Source organism: Coregonus lavaretus (genome assembly GCF_964263955.1).
Source record: "Coregonus lavaretus genome assembly, chromosome: 23".
Taxonomy (NCBI): domain Eukaryota; kingdom Metazoa; phylum Chordata; class Actinopteri; order Salmoniformes; family Salmonidae; genus Coregonus; species Coregonus lavaretus.
In genome coordinates this window covers 29,842,024-29,859,625 of record NC_140010.1, presented here as the reverse complement: position 1 = coordinate 29,859,625, position 17,602 = coordinate 29,842,024, and the positions used below count along the sequence as shown (strand labels likewise).

At 44.5% G+C, this 17,602-nt stretch overlaps 1 protein-coding gene across 1 annotated transcript in view; it reads right to left on the bottom strand.

Annotated features, from left to right (window-relative positions):
• Nucleotides 1–701: 701 nt before the first annotated feature.
• Nucleotides 702–17,602, bottom strand: part of LOC311099072 (GRB10-interacting GYF protein 2-like) — a 28,996-nt gene continuing 12,095 nt past the window's right edge. The window contains exons 14-28 of the mRNA XM_084139688.1: nt 16,660–16,804; nt 16,157–16,323; nt 15,621–15,862; nt 15,028–15,161; nt 14,731–14,831; nt 14,205–14,369; nt 13,801–13,962; nt 12,244–12,480; nt 11,686–11,817; nt 11,241–11,486; nt 10,268–10,485; nt 6,925–7,064; nt 6,515–6,723; nt 1,835–1,979; nt 702–1,624 (exon numbers count right to left, since the gene is read on the bottom strand). Coding sequence (XP_083995814.1) covers nt 1,557–1,624; nt 1,835–1,979; nt 6,515–6,723; nt 6,925–7,064; nt 10,268–10,485; nt 11,241–11,486; nt 11,686–11,817; nt 12,244–12,480; nt 13,801–13,962; nt 14,205–14,369; nt 14,731–14,831; nt 15,028–15,161; nt 15,621–15,862; nt 16,157–16,323; nt 16,660–16,804 — 2,511 coding nt within the window. The 3' untranslated portion in view covers nt 702–1,556. The remainder of the gene's footprint in view (nt 1,625–1,834; nt 1,980–6,514; nt 6,724–6,924; nt 7,065–10,267; nt 10,486–11,240; nt 11,487–11,685; nt 11,818–12,243; nt 12,481–13,800; nt 13,963–14,204; nt 14,370–14,730; nt 14,832–15,027; nt 15,162–15,620; nt 15,863–16,156; nt 16,324–16,659; nt 16,805–17,602) is intronic.

Genomic DNA, 17,602 nt, shown 5'->3' with positions numbered 1-17,602 from the left:
GGAAAAGGGGGAAGAGAGGTGAAAGAGGGAGAGGAGGGACTGTGTATGGAGACAGAAGTGTCTGGACAGTGAAGACTTTGTCAACACCTCTTATGAGGGTCCACCCACTTCATACTCCTCAGACAAACAAGGAATTGCCCGTAGGTGCTGATTAAGGTTAGATCAACAGTTTTCACCTGAACAGTTATGGTTAGGAATGGGGCAGGGTACGCTGATCCTAGATCTGCCTATGGGAAACTTATACTTGGAGTGGAAGACTGGCCATCCCAAAACCTTCCCAGGTCTCTCAGTCCATCATCCCATGATTTCCAGTTGGTAGACATCACCGATACAGACTCGGGTATTTTTTAACAAAAGTTTGCATTGGGGGTAGTATTTTATGTGGTACTGGTAAGAGGTTATGTGGGTCAGCTTGCCACTTGGAGATAGCTGTAGGTTGTGAGAAGCTTTGAGCTTCGCTTCAGAGGCGGGTTATAGAGTAGTATTGGAACTCAGTGACTGGGATGAGATAAATACACAACTCTTGCATACAACTTTAGACTCTCTTACACAGGATAAAAACTAAGTAAAAAGTGTCTATAGTGCATCAGCATTATAGTGGGTTGGGAGTACAAACATTGTGCAGGCAAGAAGGCAAAACGATACACTTTCACTTTCTTTTGAAGTCATTCATTCATACAAAGACAGGCGTGAACAGCCCACACAAGAGACTGTTTTATTTCATACTGCAATAAAAAAGTATGACTTCAGTAGTTCATCATTTCCATATATTATAATACAGATGCAGAATTGAAAGTTTATTCTTTAAAACAGCCTAGTATTTTACAAGAAATGGATAACTACTTGGAACTTTCGAACATGTCCTTAAAACAGGACATCAGTGGGCACACATCCTTAGCTCCTACAATGCAATCATCATCCACAAACAACTTGAAGAAAACAGGGAGGGAGGGAGGAGAGAAAATTAAACAAAATGGAGGGGGGAGGAAAAACTTTCAATAAATAAAACACAAAATAAAGGTTATAAATGCTATTTTTTTTCCTGAAAATCCCCCCGCATTCCCGCCCTTAAGTCCATGCGTAAAAAAATTCCATGGGGAGATGATTGCATCAGGAAATGGTCTCTCTTTTGGGTACTTTCAGACACCAGACTAGGAGGGAACTGAACAGCTGACCATAGACAGGGAGAGACATCCATATCCTCCTCATCCCCTTAGCTCTGCTCTCTTCTCCGGGAGAAGTCAGAATTAAATTGATTGATTTTTTTGGTCAATGTTTCATTGCTTGCATGTTCCGTTTGATTGTCTGGCTGCTTCGTTAACCTTCTCCCGCTCTCCCATAGGGCAAAATACTCATTAGGGATGTTTTTTGGGGGGTCCTTTGGCACTGGAAAGCATCCCCAGCTTCCAATGACAAACATTAAATTAACTTCAACAGAACAGAAAGAGGATGCAGTTTCAAAAAATAAAAGTAAAAGGGACGGGGAGAGGGGGCGGGTAAAATGACAGCTGTTCAAAACGGATATAGTCAGTGGGATTGGCAGCAAAGCAGTCCCTTTAAAAGTCCTCCACCGTCTCTATCTCGCCCATGTTAAACCTCTCAGATGCCGCATTCACAGAAAAACCTGGGGAGTGGTGAGAACAGGAAGAGTTCAGTTAGATTCAATGTCAAATAGGTATTTTTATTTTATTCTTTAAATACAGCATCAGTTGATAAGAAATGCTCTGAGTTGCCAGGTAAGGCTGTATCAATTACAAGTGGTGATATAGGAATAAAGGTGATAAAATAACAAATGATTGTCATACTCTTAATGCATAATTGTATTTGTCCTCACCTAGCAGGCTGGGGTCTGCCCGGACCATCTTCTGCTTTTTCTTCTTCTTCCCTGAGGTGACTGTCTCGAAACGTGACTGCTGCTGGAGGCTGGTGTGGTTCGACTGGTACAGAGACTGAGAGCCCGTCCCGCTCCACACTGAATCCTGGGAAATGGAGTCACACTGGGAAATGAGGGGTCAGATAACGACTAACATTGGTAGCATGGTATTGATTTCTCACATATTACGGTCCAGCTGCCTTTATCTCAGTTCTCTATAGGTCTCTCTAACTGGGGGACCAAGGTAACATTTTGAAAGCCCTAAAACAGTTGGCAGTGACCAACCTTGTTATGGGAGAACTTATGATCCAGCCTAGAACCAACACACCTGACTCAACATTTAAACTGCTCATGAAGACCCAGGGATGTGATCAGGACAACATGGAAAAGCAGAAACATCTGTAAAATTCTAGTACCATCTGACCGTGACTAGCTAGTAGTGTTGCACAGTATACCAGTACCAAAACGTCATGATACCAACATTTTAGAATACTGTATTACCGTTTCATATGATACTACCACATTTTTCGGCCATACCGATCTCAAGAACCCATGGGCGGCTGTTATAAAATGTTTATGAAGTCAGTTTTGTTGATAAATTCTGTAAAACAATACGTAAACAGAAATACTAGTCTCTTGTATGCGCCGGTCCAATAATGTCCACTTCACTTTCATGTGCATATCACGTGTGGTAGCTGTAATCCGCCAGCCGCATCCCCTTCCAGCCCTTACTCACCTGCTTTTCTCCGTCCGCATCTATTCCTCCATCAGATTTTTTTATATAATTTAGCCATGATGGCGAGGGGGGATGGAGACCCTGATCAGTCTTCTGTTGTTACATTTGTACATTTGATACATTGGAGCAGCACGAACAAAGTTGATACATTGTATATCATTTCATACCTGGCATAACCAAGAGCACAGGCCAGTCTGATAGGCTTTGCAAGTTTGCTGTCACGCAGCAGTGCCAGAGAAGAAAAACAGCTTTGCAACTTTGAAACAAAAACAACAGTTTGTCTCTAGCGGTTCAAAAAATATGACTTATTACCAGAGCTACCTTTTTTTCTACCTGTGCAATAGCGCATATTTTTTATAATTTCACAAACCATGCGCGGGCCGTTTTAAACTAATCCCGGTTCTCTAATTATAGGTCTGATATCAAACAATGTTATTCAGTCATGTTACCTAGCCAGCTAACAACCTGGTAACTTGACATTAGGTCTAAGCAAATTTGATTGGCACAGGAAGAAAGGAAAAGGGTTTGCTACTCATGAGATGTGCTTCAGAAGGTAGGATTCATGTAGGCCTAAAGGAAGATTAAACTATAATAATAACAATAATAATAATAATAATAATAATAATAATATGCCATTTAGCAGACGCTTTTATCCAAAGCGACTTAGTCATGCGTGCATACATTTGTGTATGGGTGGTCCCGGGGATCGAACCCACTACCTTGGCGTTACAAGCGCCGTGCTCTACCAGCTGAGCTACAGAGGTCCACAACTATCAAACTATCATTCTCTTGCTGGTGCTCCTTAAATTCTGTTTGGTGCCTAACGTTTTTAAAGTTGGGAGCAGTGTGTATGTGTTTGTGGGAGAGAGAGTGGTGTGTGTGTTTATGAGGGAGACAGAGTGTGAGAGTGTGTGTGTGTTAACTACAGAGTAAAGGTTTCATGCAGTGTTTTCTCCTTACTGCCACAATAACATTCAGATCATTATGAACAAAAACATAAAACGCAACACGTAAAGTGTTGGTTCCATGTTTCATGAGCTGAAATAAAAGATCCCCGAAATTTTCCATACGCACAAAAAGCTTATCTCGCTCAAATTTGGTGCACAAAATTGTTTACATCCCTGTTATTGAGCATTTCTCCTTTGCCAAGATAATCCAGCCACCTGACAGGTGTGGCATATCAAGAAGCTGATTAAACAGCATGCTCATTACACAGGTGCACCTTGTGCTGGGAACAATGAAAGGCCACTCTAAAATGTGCAGTTTTGTCACACAACACAATGCCACAGATGTCTCAAGTTGAGGGAGCGTGCAATTGGCATGCTGACTGCAGGAATGACCACCAGAGTTGTTGGCAGATAATTTAATGTTCATTTCTCTACCATAAGCCACCTCCAACGTCATTTTAGAGAATTTGGCAGTACGTACAACCGGCCTCACAACCATAGACCACGAGTAATCACGCCAGCCCAGGACCTCCACATCCGGCTTCTTCACCTGCGGGATCGTCTGAGACCAGCCACCCCGGACAGCTGATGAAACTGAGGAGTATTTCTGTCCGTAATATAGCACTTTTGTGGGGAAAAACTAATTCTGATTGGCTGGGCCTGGCTCCCCAATTGACTGATTTCCTTAAATGAACTGTAAAATAATTGAAATTGTTGCATGTTGCATTTATATTTTTGTTCAGTATACATTCCTTCCTCCCATTCCTCCAGCCAAATCACAGGTAGGCCTTTGCAAATATGAGCAAATTAGCCATTCTATGCAGTATTCTATTATACAGTGAACAGTGTGAAGTAAAATGTAATCCACTGCTCAAAAAAATAAAGGGAACACTAAAATAACACATCCTAGATCTGAATGAATGAAATAATCATATTAAATACTTTTTTCTTTACATAGTTGAATGTGCTGACAACAAAATCACAAAAATTATCAACGGAAATCAAATTTATCAACCCATGGAGGTCTGGATTTGGAGTCAACTACTCATAATTAAAGTGGAAAACCACACTACAGGCTGATCCAACTTTGATGTAATGTCCTTAAAACAAGTCAAAATGAGGCTCAGTAGTGTGTGTGGCCTCCACGTGCCTGTATGACCTCCCTACAATGCCTGGGCATGCTCCTGATGAGGTGGCGGATGGTCTCCTGAGGGATCTCCTCCCAGACCTGGACTAAAGCATCCGCCAACTCCTGGACAGTCTGTGGTGCAACGTGGCGTTGGTGGATGGAGCGAGACATGATGTCCCAGATGTGCTCAATTGGATTCAGGTCTGGGGAACGGGCGGTCCATAGCATCAATGCCTTCCTCTTGCAGGAACTGCTGACACACTCCAGCCATATGAGGTCTAGCATTGTCTGGCATTAGGAGGAACCCAGGGCCAACCGTACCAGCATATGGTCTCACAAGGGGTCTGAGGATCTCATCTCGGTACCTAATGGCAGTCAGGCTACCTCTGGCGAGCACATGGAGGGCTGTGCGGCCCCCCAAAGAAATGCCACTCCACACCATGACTGACCCACCGCCAAACCGGTCATGCTGGAGGATGTTGCAGGCAGCAGAACGTTCTCCACGGCGTCTCCAGACTCTGTCACGTCTGTCACATGTGCTCAGTGTGAACCTGCTTTCATCTGTGAAGAGCACAGGGCGCCAGTGGCGAATTTGCCAATCTTGGTGTTCTCTGGCAAATGCCAAACGTCCTGCACGGTGTTGGGCTGTAAGCAAAACCCCCACCTGTGGACGTCGGGCCCTCATACCACCCTCATGGAGTCTGTTTCTGACCGTTTGAGCAGACACATGCACATTTGTGGCCTGCTGGAGGTCATTTTGCAGGGCTCTGGTAGTGCTCCTCCTGCTCCTCCTTGCACAAAGGCGGAGGTAGCAGTCCTGCTGCTGGGTTGTTACCCTCCTACGGCCTCCTCCACGTCTCCTGATGTACTGGCCTGTCTCCTGATAGCGCCTCCATGCTCTGGACACTACGCTGACAGACACAGCAAACCTTCTTGCCACAGCTCGCATTGATGTGCCATCCTGGATGAGCTGCACTACCTGAGCCACTTGTGTGGGTTGTAGACTCCGTCTCATGCTACCATTAGAGTGAAAGCACCGCCAGCATTCAAAAGTGACCAAAACATCAGCCAGGAAGCATAGGAACTGAGAAGTGGTCTGTGGTCACCAACTGCAAAACCAGTCCTTTATTGGGGGTGTCTTGCTAATTGCCTATAATTTCCACCTGTTGTCTATTCCATTTGCACAACAGCATGTGAAATTTATTGTCAATCAGTGTTGCTTCCTAAGTGGACAGTTTGATTTCACAGAAGTGTGATTGACTTGGAGTTACATTGTGTTGTTTAAGTGTTCCCTTTATTTTTTTGAGCAGTGTATGTGTTGTATTGAGTAAGTGTGAATATCAGTGACAGGTTTTTTGTGTAGCACATGTGCATAACATTTAGAAAACATGAACAAGTGTCAGGGGACGGGGCGAAAAGGACGCCAGGCCAATCTGAAATGTTCCCCCCGAGGTATTGCGTTACTTGGCCTTCTATCGTATCATTAATCAAATGTTACCATCGTGACAACACTACTAGCTAGTTCAACTATTGGTGGTGGATGAGGTGAGCTTCCCCCTACTATTTAAAGTGCTTTGGGTGTCTGGAAAAGCGCTATATAAGACCAATCAATTATTATACAACTATAGACAACAACATAACTCCAAACCAGGGGAGTATTCATTAGTGCACATCGTAGCAAAAGGTTTTGCAACGGAAAACAGTTTGCAACAAACAAGTTTCTTTTGGACAAAATCAGGAAGTTCCTTCACCCTTTTTGTCTCGTTTGGTTACTAATAAATAGCTACACCCCAGTTCTCCAATGACCTGTTGTGCCATGTTTCTCTCACCTGCTGTTGCGGTCGTTGCTTGAGAGTCGGCTGCTGGTTCTGTGGGACCTGGGGCTCTTTCTGTTGGTTGACCTTCTGCTTGGCACGGCGTTCCAGGAAGTGCTTGGCAAACTCCTTGGCCTCAGACGTGTCCCCCAAGTAGGCGCGCACGTAGTCGTGCACCTCGTACGGACTGTCCACCTCCTTCAGGAAAGACGCAAATGTCGGGACTAGAGGAAGAGGGCCGGGTGAGTTTTAAAGATGGGATCACAGTCAAGGTTACTTTAGGTTCAAGGTATCTTTAGGGTGCGTCTGAATTGGCACCCTTTCCCTATATGGTGCACTATTTTTGACCAGGGCCCCTAAGGAATAGGGGGTACCATTAAGGACGCACCTAGGTTGTTGGCGGTGTGTGTATGTTATATACTCACCATCCAGGTTGTTGGCGGTGTTGAGGGTGTGCAGGGTCTGCTCACACCACTGCATGAAGCCATCCTGCTGGCTCTTATTAACCCCCTGGAACAACTTCAGCAGCTTCTCCTCCTCCTCCACCTTCTTATTGGCCCTACTGCTGCTCACAGTTACCACACATACACACAATTAGATACAGTGACTCCAAAACTTTAAAGAATTCCTTTTAAACCATCATCCTATTATCAGTGATCCACCATATTCAGGGATGCAAACTGGTAAGGGCCCAAAAAGGTGAAACGTGTAGAAAGTCCATATGAAGTGCAAGAATATTTGCTTATTTTCAGAGAATAACAAGTACATAATACACATATTTCAAAATAGTGTCCTGTGGTAGGGGGGGGGGGGAGTAGGGCTCCTTGGTCTGGATTTAAGGTTTATCATGACATGCATAATAATCTTAGTCTCTCCAGACAGGAATACATCAGTCTTCAATGCACCTGCATCTGACAAGTTGTTCTATAGAGGTGCATAAAGACAAGTAAAACACAAATCCGGTCTCACATCTCTAATACACTATATATATATATATATATATATATATATATATATATATATATATATATATATATATATATATATATATATATATATATATATATATATATATATATATATATATATATATATATATATATATATATATATATACACACACAAAAGTATGTGGACACTCCTTCAAATGAGTGGATAGGGCTATTTCAAATCAAATCAAATTTTATTGGTCACATGCGCCGAATACAACAGGTGCAGACATTACAGTGAAATGCTTACAGTGAAATGCTTACTTACAGCCCTTAACCAACAGTGCATTTATTCAGCCACACCCGTTGCTGATAGGTGTATAAAATCGAGCACACAGCCATGCAATCTCCATAGACAAACATTGCCAGTAGAATGGCCTTACTGAAGAGCTCAGTGACTTTCAACGTGGCACCGTCAAAGGATGCCACCTTTCCAAAAAGTCAGTTTGTCAAATTTCTGCCCTGCTAGAGCTGCCCCGGTCAACTCTAAGTGTTGTTATTGTGAAGTGGAAACATCTAGAAGCAACAATGGCTCAGCCGCGAAGTGGTAGGCCACACAAGCTCACAGAACGGGACTGCTGAGTGCTGAAGGACGTAAAAATCATCTGTCCTCGAGTTCCAAACCGCCTCTGGAAGCAACGTCAGAACAGGAACTGTTCATTGGAGCTTCATGAAATGGGTTTCCATGGCCGAGCAGCCGCACACAAGCCTAAGATCACAATGCGCAATGCCAAGCGTTGGCTGGAGTGGTGTAAACCTCGCCGCCATTGGACTCTGGAGTAGTGGAAACGCGTTCTCTGGAGAGATGAATCACGCTTTACCATCTGGTAGTCCGACGGACAAATCTGGGTTTAGCGGATGCCAGGAGAACACTACCTGCCCGAATGCATAATGCCAACTGTAAAGTTTGGTGGAGGAGGAATAATGGTCTGGGGCTGTTTTTCATGGTTTGGTTTGGGCTAGGCCCCTTAGTTCCAGTGAAGGGAAATCTTAATGCTACAGAATACAATGACATTCTAGATGATTCTGTGTTTCCAACTTTGTGGCAACAGTTTGGGGAAGGCCCTTTCCTATTTCAGCATTACAATGCCCCTGTGCACAAAGTGAGGTCCATACAGAAATGGTTATTCGAGATTGGTGTGGAAGAACTTGACTGGCCTGCACAGAGCCCTGACCTCAACCCCATCGAAACACCTTTGGGATGAATTGGAAAGCTGACTGTGAGCAAGGCCTCACGTGTTCGTGAGAGTCTCACCTTTCCACAGAGGGGTCATATTAGTGTGTAGCCCAAACTGTTCGGACACTACAGACAGAAGTTGGGAGATTGGCTGGCTGTACTGACGCTTGTGGGGGTCGTAGAACAAAAAAACGGAGAACACCATCGTGTTCATGAGAGTTATCTTTCCATAGGGGAGTCATAATAGTTTGTAGGCCAAACCGTTTGGATGCTACAGATAATTTTGTGAGAAGACCGATTTTCGGTATGTCTCATGGTCTGACAAACACCGCTCTAGCTTTGTCACCTTTCACCGCAGATGCGACATGAATTGAGATGCATCCAATGCAAAAAATATCTGATATCTCTAGCTTAAACTGACAGGTTTTTATATTATGCCAATTAGATTTCCGCGGGGGCACGGACATCGACTCTAGGGGGGTAAAAAAGGAACAGAAGGGGACGATATACACCGGTTCAGAACTTCCTTTTGCTGGTCGGAAAGTGGAACAGAATAATCGTTTTTTTGGTTCCAACCATGTGGATGGAAACGTGGTTAGTGAAACTGAAACAGCAAACATGATTTACAACATGATAGCAATATTTGTTGCACTACCAAGAAATGTTTTGGTGAATTATGTTAATCATGTATTGAACTGCATCCATCTATTCTGCCAACAATGCCTTACTCCAAATCATGGAATGTTGAGTCAAATATAACTTCTTTTTTAAACTTCTCATAAAGTTGGATTTGTAGCATCAACTAGGAATTTGATATTGTTGACTGATATGATCGTCAGTTTGTTTCATATCTGCAAAGTAGTTAAAACGCTGTCAGTTTCACTTTAAAATACAATAACTCATGTAAATAAACACTATTATACAGGTCTCTATGCTACATTTTTACAAGGAGTACATGAGCACAATTAAAGTGTTTTAACGTTTAGAAATGACTAAGAGTTCATGAATAAAAGGTTTTTGGAGTGTTCCATGCTCAATCAGGCATAGTATACCATCAAATATGAGTCACTTATGTGAGATAAATTTTCAGCTGCCCCTTTAAGGGCGGGAGGTGCTGTGGTAACGGTGGAGAATCGCTTGGCTAGCTCTTGCATCAAACACAAACTGATATTGAAAAATAACCTAGGGTGTGAACAAAAACGATGTAAATAGCCACAAAGTCACACTTTAGTCAAATTCTGTTAAATACGACCAACTTCTAGCATGTGCAGGGAGGCAATCTGTGCTCAGTCAATGATTTTGATATGAGAAAACAGACCCCCTCCCAAAAAAAAGTTTTCAACTTATTTAAAAAGAAAAAGTAAATCATACAAGGGTGCCAAAAATTTGGTTGCATCTGTAAGTCGAATTTTCACTTAGTCTCCCATTGTTATTGACATCAATGTATGACTAACAAAACATTGGACTGAGTGGAAGATTCTCCCCTAACTCAAATGTAAATAACAGCCATGTGGTAGAGAATTGTCCTGACCACAACCTTTCCAGTCTAGCAGCCAAAATAGACAAGCAGGTGCAAGCTGTAAAACTGTCCTGAGGTTGTACCTGAGGTTGGCGTTTGCCTTGTTGTTCTTCTGAGCGCTGGGCTTCCTGGCGGGGGGTGGGGCCTGTGGCGGGGGCTGGGCCGCCTCGTCCCAGAAGCCCATGTTGGAGTTGGTGCTGTCGCCCCAGATGCTGCTACTTTCCCCGCCCCAGTTAGGAGCCCCGCCTCCCACGCTGCTGGTGGCCACCGAGCCCCACACTGAGGAACTCAGAGCAGTGGCCTGGGGGAAGAGGGAGATAGATCCAACCTTGTCAGACCAGTTATGTATAGAGCCATGTCATCGTGGAATGCTCTGCTACTAGAGGTTACTCAGGCAAAAAGCATGTTTAGCTTTAAAAAACATTGTATAACAGAGCCTATCTAAAGATCTAATTTAACTGTACTGTATATAAGAATATGTATATATGAATAGTTTGTAAATAGTATTGTCGTTGTCTTTCCTATATATAGCTTATTTTAATTTTATAATTTATTTTATTTTGAATGTAAATGTAATAGCTTATGTTGTTCTTGTCTATTACTGTGTTTGTCATGTATTTATATGTTTTATGTGGACCCCAGGAAGAGTAGCTGCTGCATGTGCAGTAGCTAATGAGGATCCAAATAAACTAAACTGTCATTATGTCAAAGAATGAAGGGAAGAATTATTCCAACAGTCGTCTTTCATTTAGAGCACTGTTTGCCCAACCTCTTCTCCTGGGGCCACCAGACGTTCAATGTATTTGATTTATTCCAGACCTAGAACACCTGAATCAGCTTGTCAACTAATCATCAAGCCCTTCATTAGACGAATCAGGTATGCTAGTTCAGGACTACCAAAAATCTTTGAAACATCTGGGGGTCCTCAAAGAAAGGTTTGAGAAACACCGTTTTAGACAACACTATCAGCACAGTCAAATACATGATATGGACGACCAAACCAGAATTAATGCAGACGATTTAAAAAATGAATGAACGAACCAACGAGTGACTCACAGCTCTGTTCTGGGCGCGGTTCTGCTGGGTGACGGTGGGGTGACTGGGCTGCTGGCCCCCACCCCCCTGCTCCTTCCTCTGCTTCACCTGCTGGGCCTCCTCCCTCTGGATCTCCAGCAGGGACTTGGTGGTGGCCGGCTGCTTGGCCACGCTGCCCCAACCAGAGAGCTTGGCCTGGGGCTGCAGGGACTCCTGCAGGGCCTGCTGCTGCTGGAGCTTCAGGTGCTCTGCTAGCTGGCGCCGCTGCTGCATGGGGGGGGGGGGGGGGGAGTGAGATATACTGAGTTCCTTATAAAGGTTGAGAAGGATTTTTAACAGTTTAGAGCCTTTTTAAACAATAGTTGATATATGGTGAAATGTTATTATGGTATCCAAAATGCTGTTGTGCATTGTCCAGATTGGTAGCCTCTGTATCCCTCTACGAATTCAGCCCCCATGTTCACACCTCCTCTCGTGCTTGTCGTTCCCTCTCCTCCTCCACTTTCTGGATCTCAGCGAGCGACAGGGCGTTCTGGGACTGGGAGATGGCTGCTGCCGTGACTGCTGACTGCTGGCCCCACTTAGAGGACGACGGCAGCTACGGGACAGGGGAAAGGAGCGAGGGTAGTCAGGTAACCAGTACATTTCCATGCTAAATTACAGGCACCTTAAAATACAGTATTCAGTGATGTTCTGACTTCAATGTTACTTTGGTAGTTATATATGGTGTGTAGTTTATAAAGGTAGTCATACCTTCATCTGGGCTAGTGTAGTGGTAGATGTGTGTGCATACTAAGTATGTTACCCTTATCTGGGGTAGCTGTTGCTGTAGTGTAGTGTTAGGTGTCTTTAGTGTTGTGTTAGTGTTATAATATTAGTCACCTTCATCTGGGCTAGCTGTAGTGAAGTGTTAGGTGTCTTTAGTGTTGTGTTAGTGTTATAATATTAGTCACCTTCATCTGGGCTAGCTGTAGTGTAGTGTTAGGTGTCTTTAGTGTTGTGTTAGTGTTATAATATTAGTCACCTTCATCTGGGCTAGCTGTTGCTGTTGCTGCTGCTGCTGTAGTCGGCGGAGCGCCTCCTGCTGCTGCTGCCTCTGTCTGGCTAGCTCCTGCTGCCTCACCGCCTCCTGCTCCCTCCTCTTCGCCTCCTCCTGCTGTTGCCGTGCCAATGCCACCGCGGCCTCCTCCTCCTCCAGCCGCTTCTCCTCCTCGCGCCTCCTCAGGGCCTCCAGCTCCTCCTGCTTCCGGCGCTCCTCCTCCTGGGGAGAAACAACGTGGTTGTTAGAATAGGGTCAACTTTAGTATTAACACTACGTAGCAACATGCCTTTTAGCATTCCTCACAGCAGCTCTGGGCCCGTATTCACAAAGCATCTGAGAGTAGGAGTACTCATCTAGGATCAGGTCACCCCTGTCCATATAATCTTAAAGCAAAAAAAAAATCCCATGACTGAAACTTAAGTCGATCTCTCCTTTCATGTAAAAATGTCATGACCATCATGCTTTTAGGGAAAGAGGATAATTTTGTAGATGCATTAAACTGCGAATCTAGCCAATTCCAGTCCCCTTTCTTAGGGAGTCCTGGTTCCTCCCCTGGGATAATTTTTATGTAGAAGGACTGAGAAGCTCAGTTCTGGTGACTTTTTAAAATGTACATTCTACTCCAAAATGAATCAACATAAAATGATGCTGACACACACTAAAATGTAATTTCAACCTCCAGAAATGAGCCCAATAACATATTGGTAAAATTATGTAACAATTATTTTAACATACCCATTTCAAGAAGCTAGGCGTACTGTATGTCACAGGTCACTACTTCACAGGAAAGGCATTTTAACTTTATTTATTTGTCTAAATGCATTTTTGGGCAGAAATGTCTTCAGTAACGTGAACTTTCATGTGCCTTAATAACAAACGTGTATGGCATCTGTAAATACGAATACAATTGTTAAATTACGAGCCTAGTTGGTTTAGCCACGGAAAAAGACAGGAACCTTCCCGCTAGCCATGATTGGCTGAGAAGATGGATGGGCTGGACAAGCCGAGAGATGAGTTCTGATTGGTCGGTCATGTAGCATGCTTCTGTCTATAACATGAGCTGCTCAGTCTGTATAGATAATCCTTGCTACCGCAGCTTTTTTGAAAGATATGTTAGCCATGGAGAACTGCAAAAGTGTTGCTACTGCTCTCAACATTGCGTTATCAACATAGATCAATTGGGAAAAAGTTGTGATGGACTACTTTCTGCACACGGTCATTGTGAACCAGAGTGGCTTGACACAATGGGCCAAACAAGCTGTAGCTAGCTACAAACCAAATGAAAAAGACATGCTTCTGTGAAGCATTCATCCATACATATGGGTAAGAGTCTAGCTACATTTTCAGATATTATAAGTTTCTAATTTTGTCAGAAAGTTGTTTTCATTGCAAGTTAAAACGTAGTTAGCTAGCTAGATAGCGAACATTAGCTTCCTGGCTCGCTAGCTAACGTTACATGTATGCTCTGTGTAGTAATATTATTCGTATCTCAGAAAGCCATTTGCATTGCTAGTTATAGCCTAATGTTAAGCCCAGTACCTGTTTACGGAGGAACTCTTCCCTTTGCTTCCGCTCTTCCTCCTCCTCCCGCCTTCTTTCCTCCAGTCTGCGGAGGGCCTCCTCCTGTGCCTGCCGCTCCTCTTCCTCCATCTGTCTGCGCTGTGCCTCCTCCTGCTCCCGCTGCCTCCTCAACTCCTCCTCCTGTGGATAGTAAAATCAATCAATCAAATGAATTGCATTAAACAGAAATCAAGGCCTCTTCCTAGGAATAGACTGGCTACTGGGTCAAATTGCAACTCTCTAGGCAAACATGTATTGAAAATCAACAAAGACTAGGTGAGGTGCAGCTGAAATTCATAACATTTCATACCAACTTCTCTAAAGAGTGGTATTATGACCGTCTTATTTCAGCAGGCAACAGTCTGATGACCACCCCCTCTAACCTGTTTATGACGTGCTAGCTCGTCCTCCACGCGTTTGCGTTCCTCCTCCTGTCGGGCCCGTAACGCTTCCTCCAGTCTTTTCCTCTCCTCCTCCTCCTCCTCCTCCCTCTTGGCTCTCAGCTCCGCCTCACGCCGCTCCAGCTCCAGTTGATGAGGAGGAGAGACCTTTAAAAAGCAAATCACATTGTTTTATTTTTAATACTTGTTCTAAAAAGGTAGACTCAGCGATATCGGTCCGATTTCCGCAACAACTAAGAGCATTGAAGCGCGAGGCCAAACTTCACCGCTGTTTTGGTCCGGTAGTTACCACGTTGTAGCAGCGTGAAGCACACCCGTGCACATACGCAGATATTCTGTGTGACAGTGTGAGAGCAAAGTCTTGCATCGCTCTCATCTCAATAGATGCAGTGCTGAATCTAGTCTAGCTTTAAAGGGTTTAAAATGTCCCAATTCCCCACATTGAGCCCTACATCTACATCATCTAGGACTAAGGATTGCATAAGTATAGACAATATGGTGCTCTTACCTTAGCAGCCTTGTTCTTCTCCAGCTGTTGCATCTGTTCTATGGTGGGGGCCTGGGCCATGGAGTCTATGGGCAGATCCCACACACTGCTGCCCTCCCACGCTGCAAAGGACACACAAAACAGACAGTCAGTCAGGCCGGATGGTCATTATAGGCTTGAGGCTTCTCTTATTTTTGTAAATTGAAGAACGTCCTGTTTAGAGGTTCAGATACTCAAACTATCAAAAGGTCTATTTGCTATAAAACTTCAGCCGAAACAAATTCTGTGCAAGTATTTGTGTTCTGGGTTGAGACGTACCACTGGGGGCAGGTTGCTGGATGTTTGGTGTGCAAGAGGCCTGAGAGGAGGGGTTCTGCATTTCCCACACAGAACCCTGGGAGTCTGGTACAGACATGGACCGCGTCACAGGAGGTAAGAGACTCTCAGATGTTCTACACAGGGAGACAAACACAGAAACAAATTACATTAACAACATAGACATGATCGACATTGCATTATCTGTATGTGTGACGTCATCTTGAGGGCTTGGTATTGCTGTGTGTGTGAGGGTTCTCCAGGGTGAAGTTTCCCCTAAGTACAGATCTAGGATCAGTATCCTCTCCCCCAATCCTAAACTTAACCATTAGTGGGGAAAATGCTCAACTGACCCAAGATCAGTGTCTAGGGAAAACGTCACCCTACTCTGTGTTAATGTGTGCCTGACATATTCTCGGACACCGGTATTACTGTCGGTGTGTGTGCTTACGTACAGTATGTTCCACTGACCTCATCTTGAGGGCCTGGTCTTGCAGTAGAGGTGTGTGTGCGTGGGTACACTTACGTGTGTTCCGCTGACCTCATCTTGAGGGCCTGGTATTGCAGTAGAGGTGTGTGTGCGTGGGTACACTTACGTGTGTTCCGCTGACCTCATCTTGAGGGCCTGGTATTGCTGGAGGAGCAGGTTTATCTGCTGTTGCTGTTGCTGCTGCTGCTGGTGTGGTGCTGAGTTTAGTGCCTGGGCTTTCTGCTGGGCCAGGGCCTGGGCGTACTGCTGCCTCAACAGGTACTGGTACTGCAGTTGCTGCAGCTGGTACAGGTTGAGGGCCGTCAGCTCCTGCTGCAGTTTCAGACGCTCCTGGTCCCCAGCGTCACCCTGTGAACACAGCAAGTTAGACATGGGATAGGCAAACGGAAGCCCACCTTGGATGCGTTCAACATGCACAACGTTGTGGAACGCAATAAATTATGTACAGCTAACATGCCTCTCTGACTTGCAAAATAAATAATGGCAACATTCACAACATTTTCCTTCTGAACGTGCCGGCGGCCAACACAAACTTGCTCTGTCTTGACAATGAGAAATTAAGGTGGTCCAGGGAGTGTCTGAATAATTTTGAATTGCCCATATCAAGATTATTTGACAATATTTAAAAGTAGTGATGGTTACCAGTAAGGGTGGCGGTGCTGGTCCGGAGGCGAAGGGGACCCTGCCCCACATTTTGATGATCTCCCCCAGGGGTTGGAAGACCTCGTCACAACCTCTCTTCACCAGCAGGGTCATGGTGAAGTAGCCTGCCTGGAACCATTCCGTCATCTCCGGGTTACTGAATGGACCTGGAGAGGGGGAGATGATTAGATTTGACAATGTCACTTTTACATTTATCCATTTAAAAACTATTTTTAGAAATGAAAGTGGTTCCGAGTCTGACTATTTGAAAGGATATTCTACTCCGGGGCTGTACAACCACTTCTAATCAAAGATTAATAATTGACTTTAGACCAGGAAATACAGGTGTATGCACTCTGAGCAGTCCGTGCCATTGATAATAGATAAAGAAGCCAGTCTCTCTCTAGCAGTGGTGACTAGTTGAAATGATACTGGTTGCAGAGTATGCAGATTTTCATTCAAAGAAGCCTCCCCCCTCCCCTCACTCTCTCCCTCTGTCTTACCCTGCATCTCTCCCTGGGGGTCTTTATAAAACCACTTCAGAGCAGCCTCGTGTGTGAGCGGCAGGCCAGCTGGTTTGTGTACTGAGCTCTTGGCAGCCAGCCGGTCGTCACTGTCCTGTAGATACGCCACCATCTTCTCTGCCTCCTTCACAAGGAGAGAGGGAAAACAGGAAGAGTGAGAAAGACATGGGGGTGAATGTAGACACCTTTATTGTACAGTCCATTCGGAAAGTATTCAGACCCCTTGACTTTTTCCACATTGTTACGTTACAGCCTTATTCTAAAATTGATTAAATTGCTTTTTCCCCTTCATCAATCTACAAACAATACCCCATAATGACAAAGCATAAACTTTTTTATTTATTTATTTATATCAAAAACGGAAATACCTTATTTACATAAGTATTCAGACCCTTTGCTATGAGACTCAAAATTGAGCTCAGGTGCATCCTGTTTCCATTGATCAGCCTTGAGATGTTTCTACAACTTGATTGGAGTCCACCTGTGGTAAATTCAATTGATTGAACATGATATGGAAAGGCACAAACCTGTCTATATAAGGTCCCACAGTTGACAGTGCATGTCAGAGCAACAACCAAGCCATGAGGTTGAAGGAATGGTTCGTCGAGCTCCAAGACAGGATTGTGTCGAGGCACAGATCTGGGGAAGGGTACGAAAACATTTCTGCAGCATTGAAGGTCCCCAAGAACACAGTGGCCTCCATCTCTGCAGCACTCCACCAATCAGGCATTTATGGTAGTGGCCAGACGGAAGCCACTCCTCAGTAAAATGCACATGACAGCCCGTCTGGAGGAAACCTCGCACAGGTTTTGGCCAGGTGCCTGGTTTCCTTCAGATGTGACGCTTGGCATTCAGGCCAAAGAGTTCAATCTTGGTTTCATCAGTCCAGAGAATCTTGTTTCTCATGGTCTGAGAGTCCTTT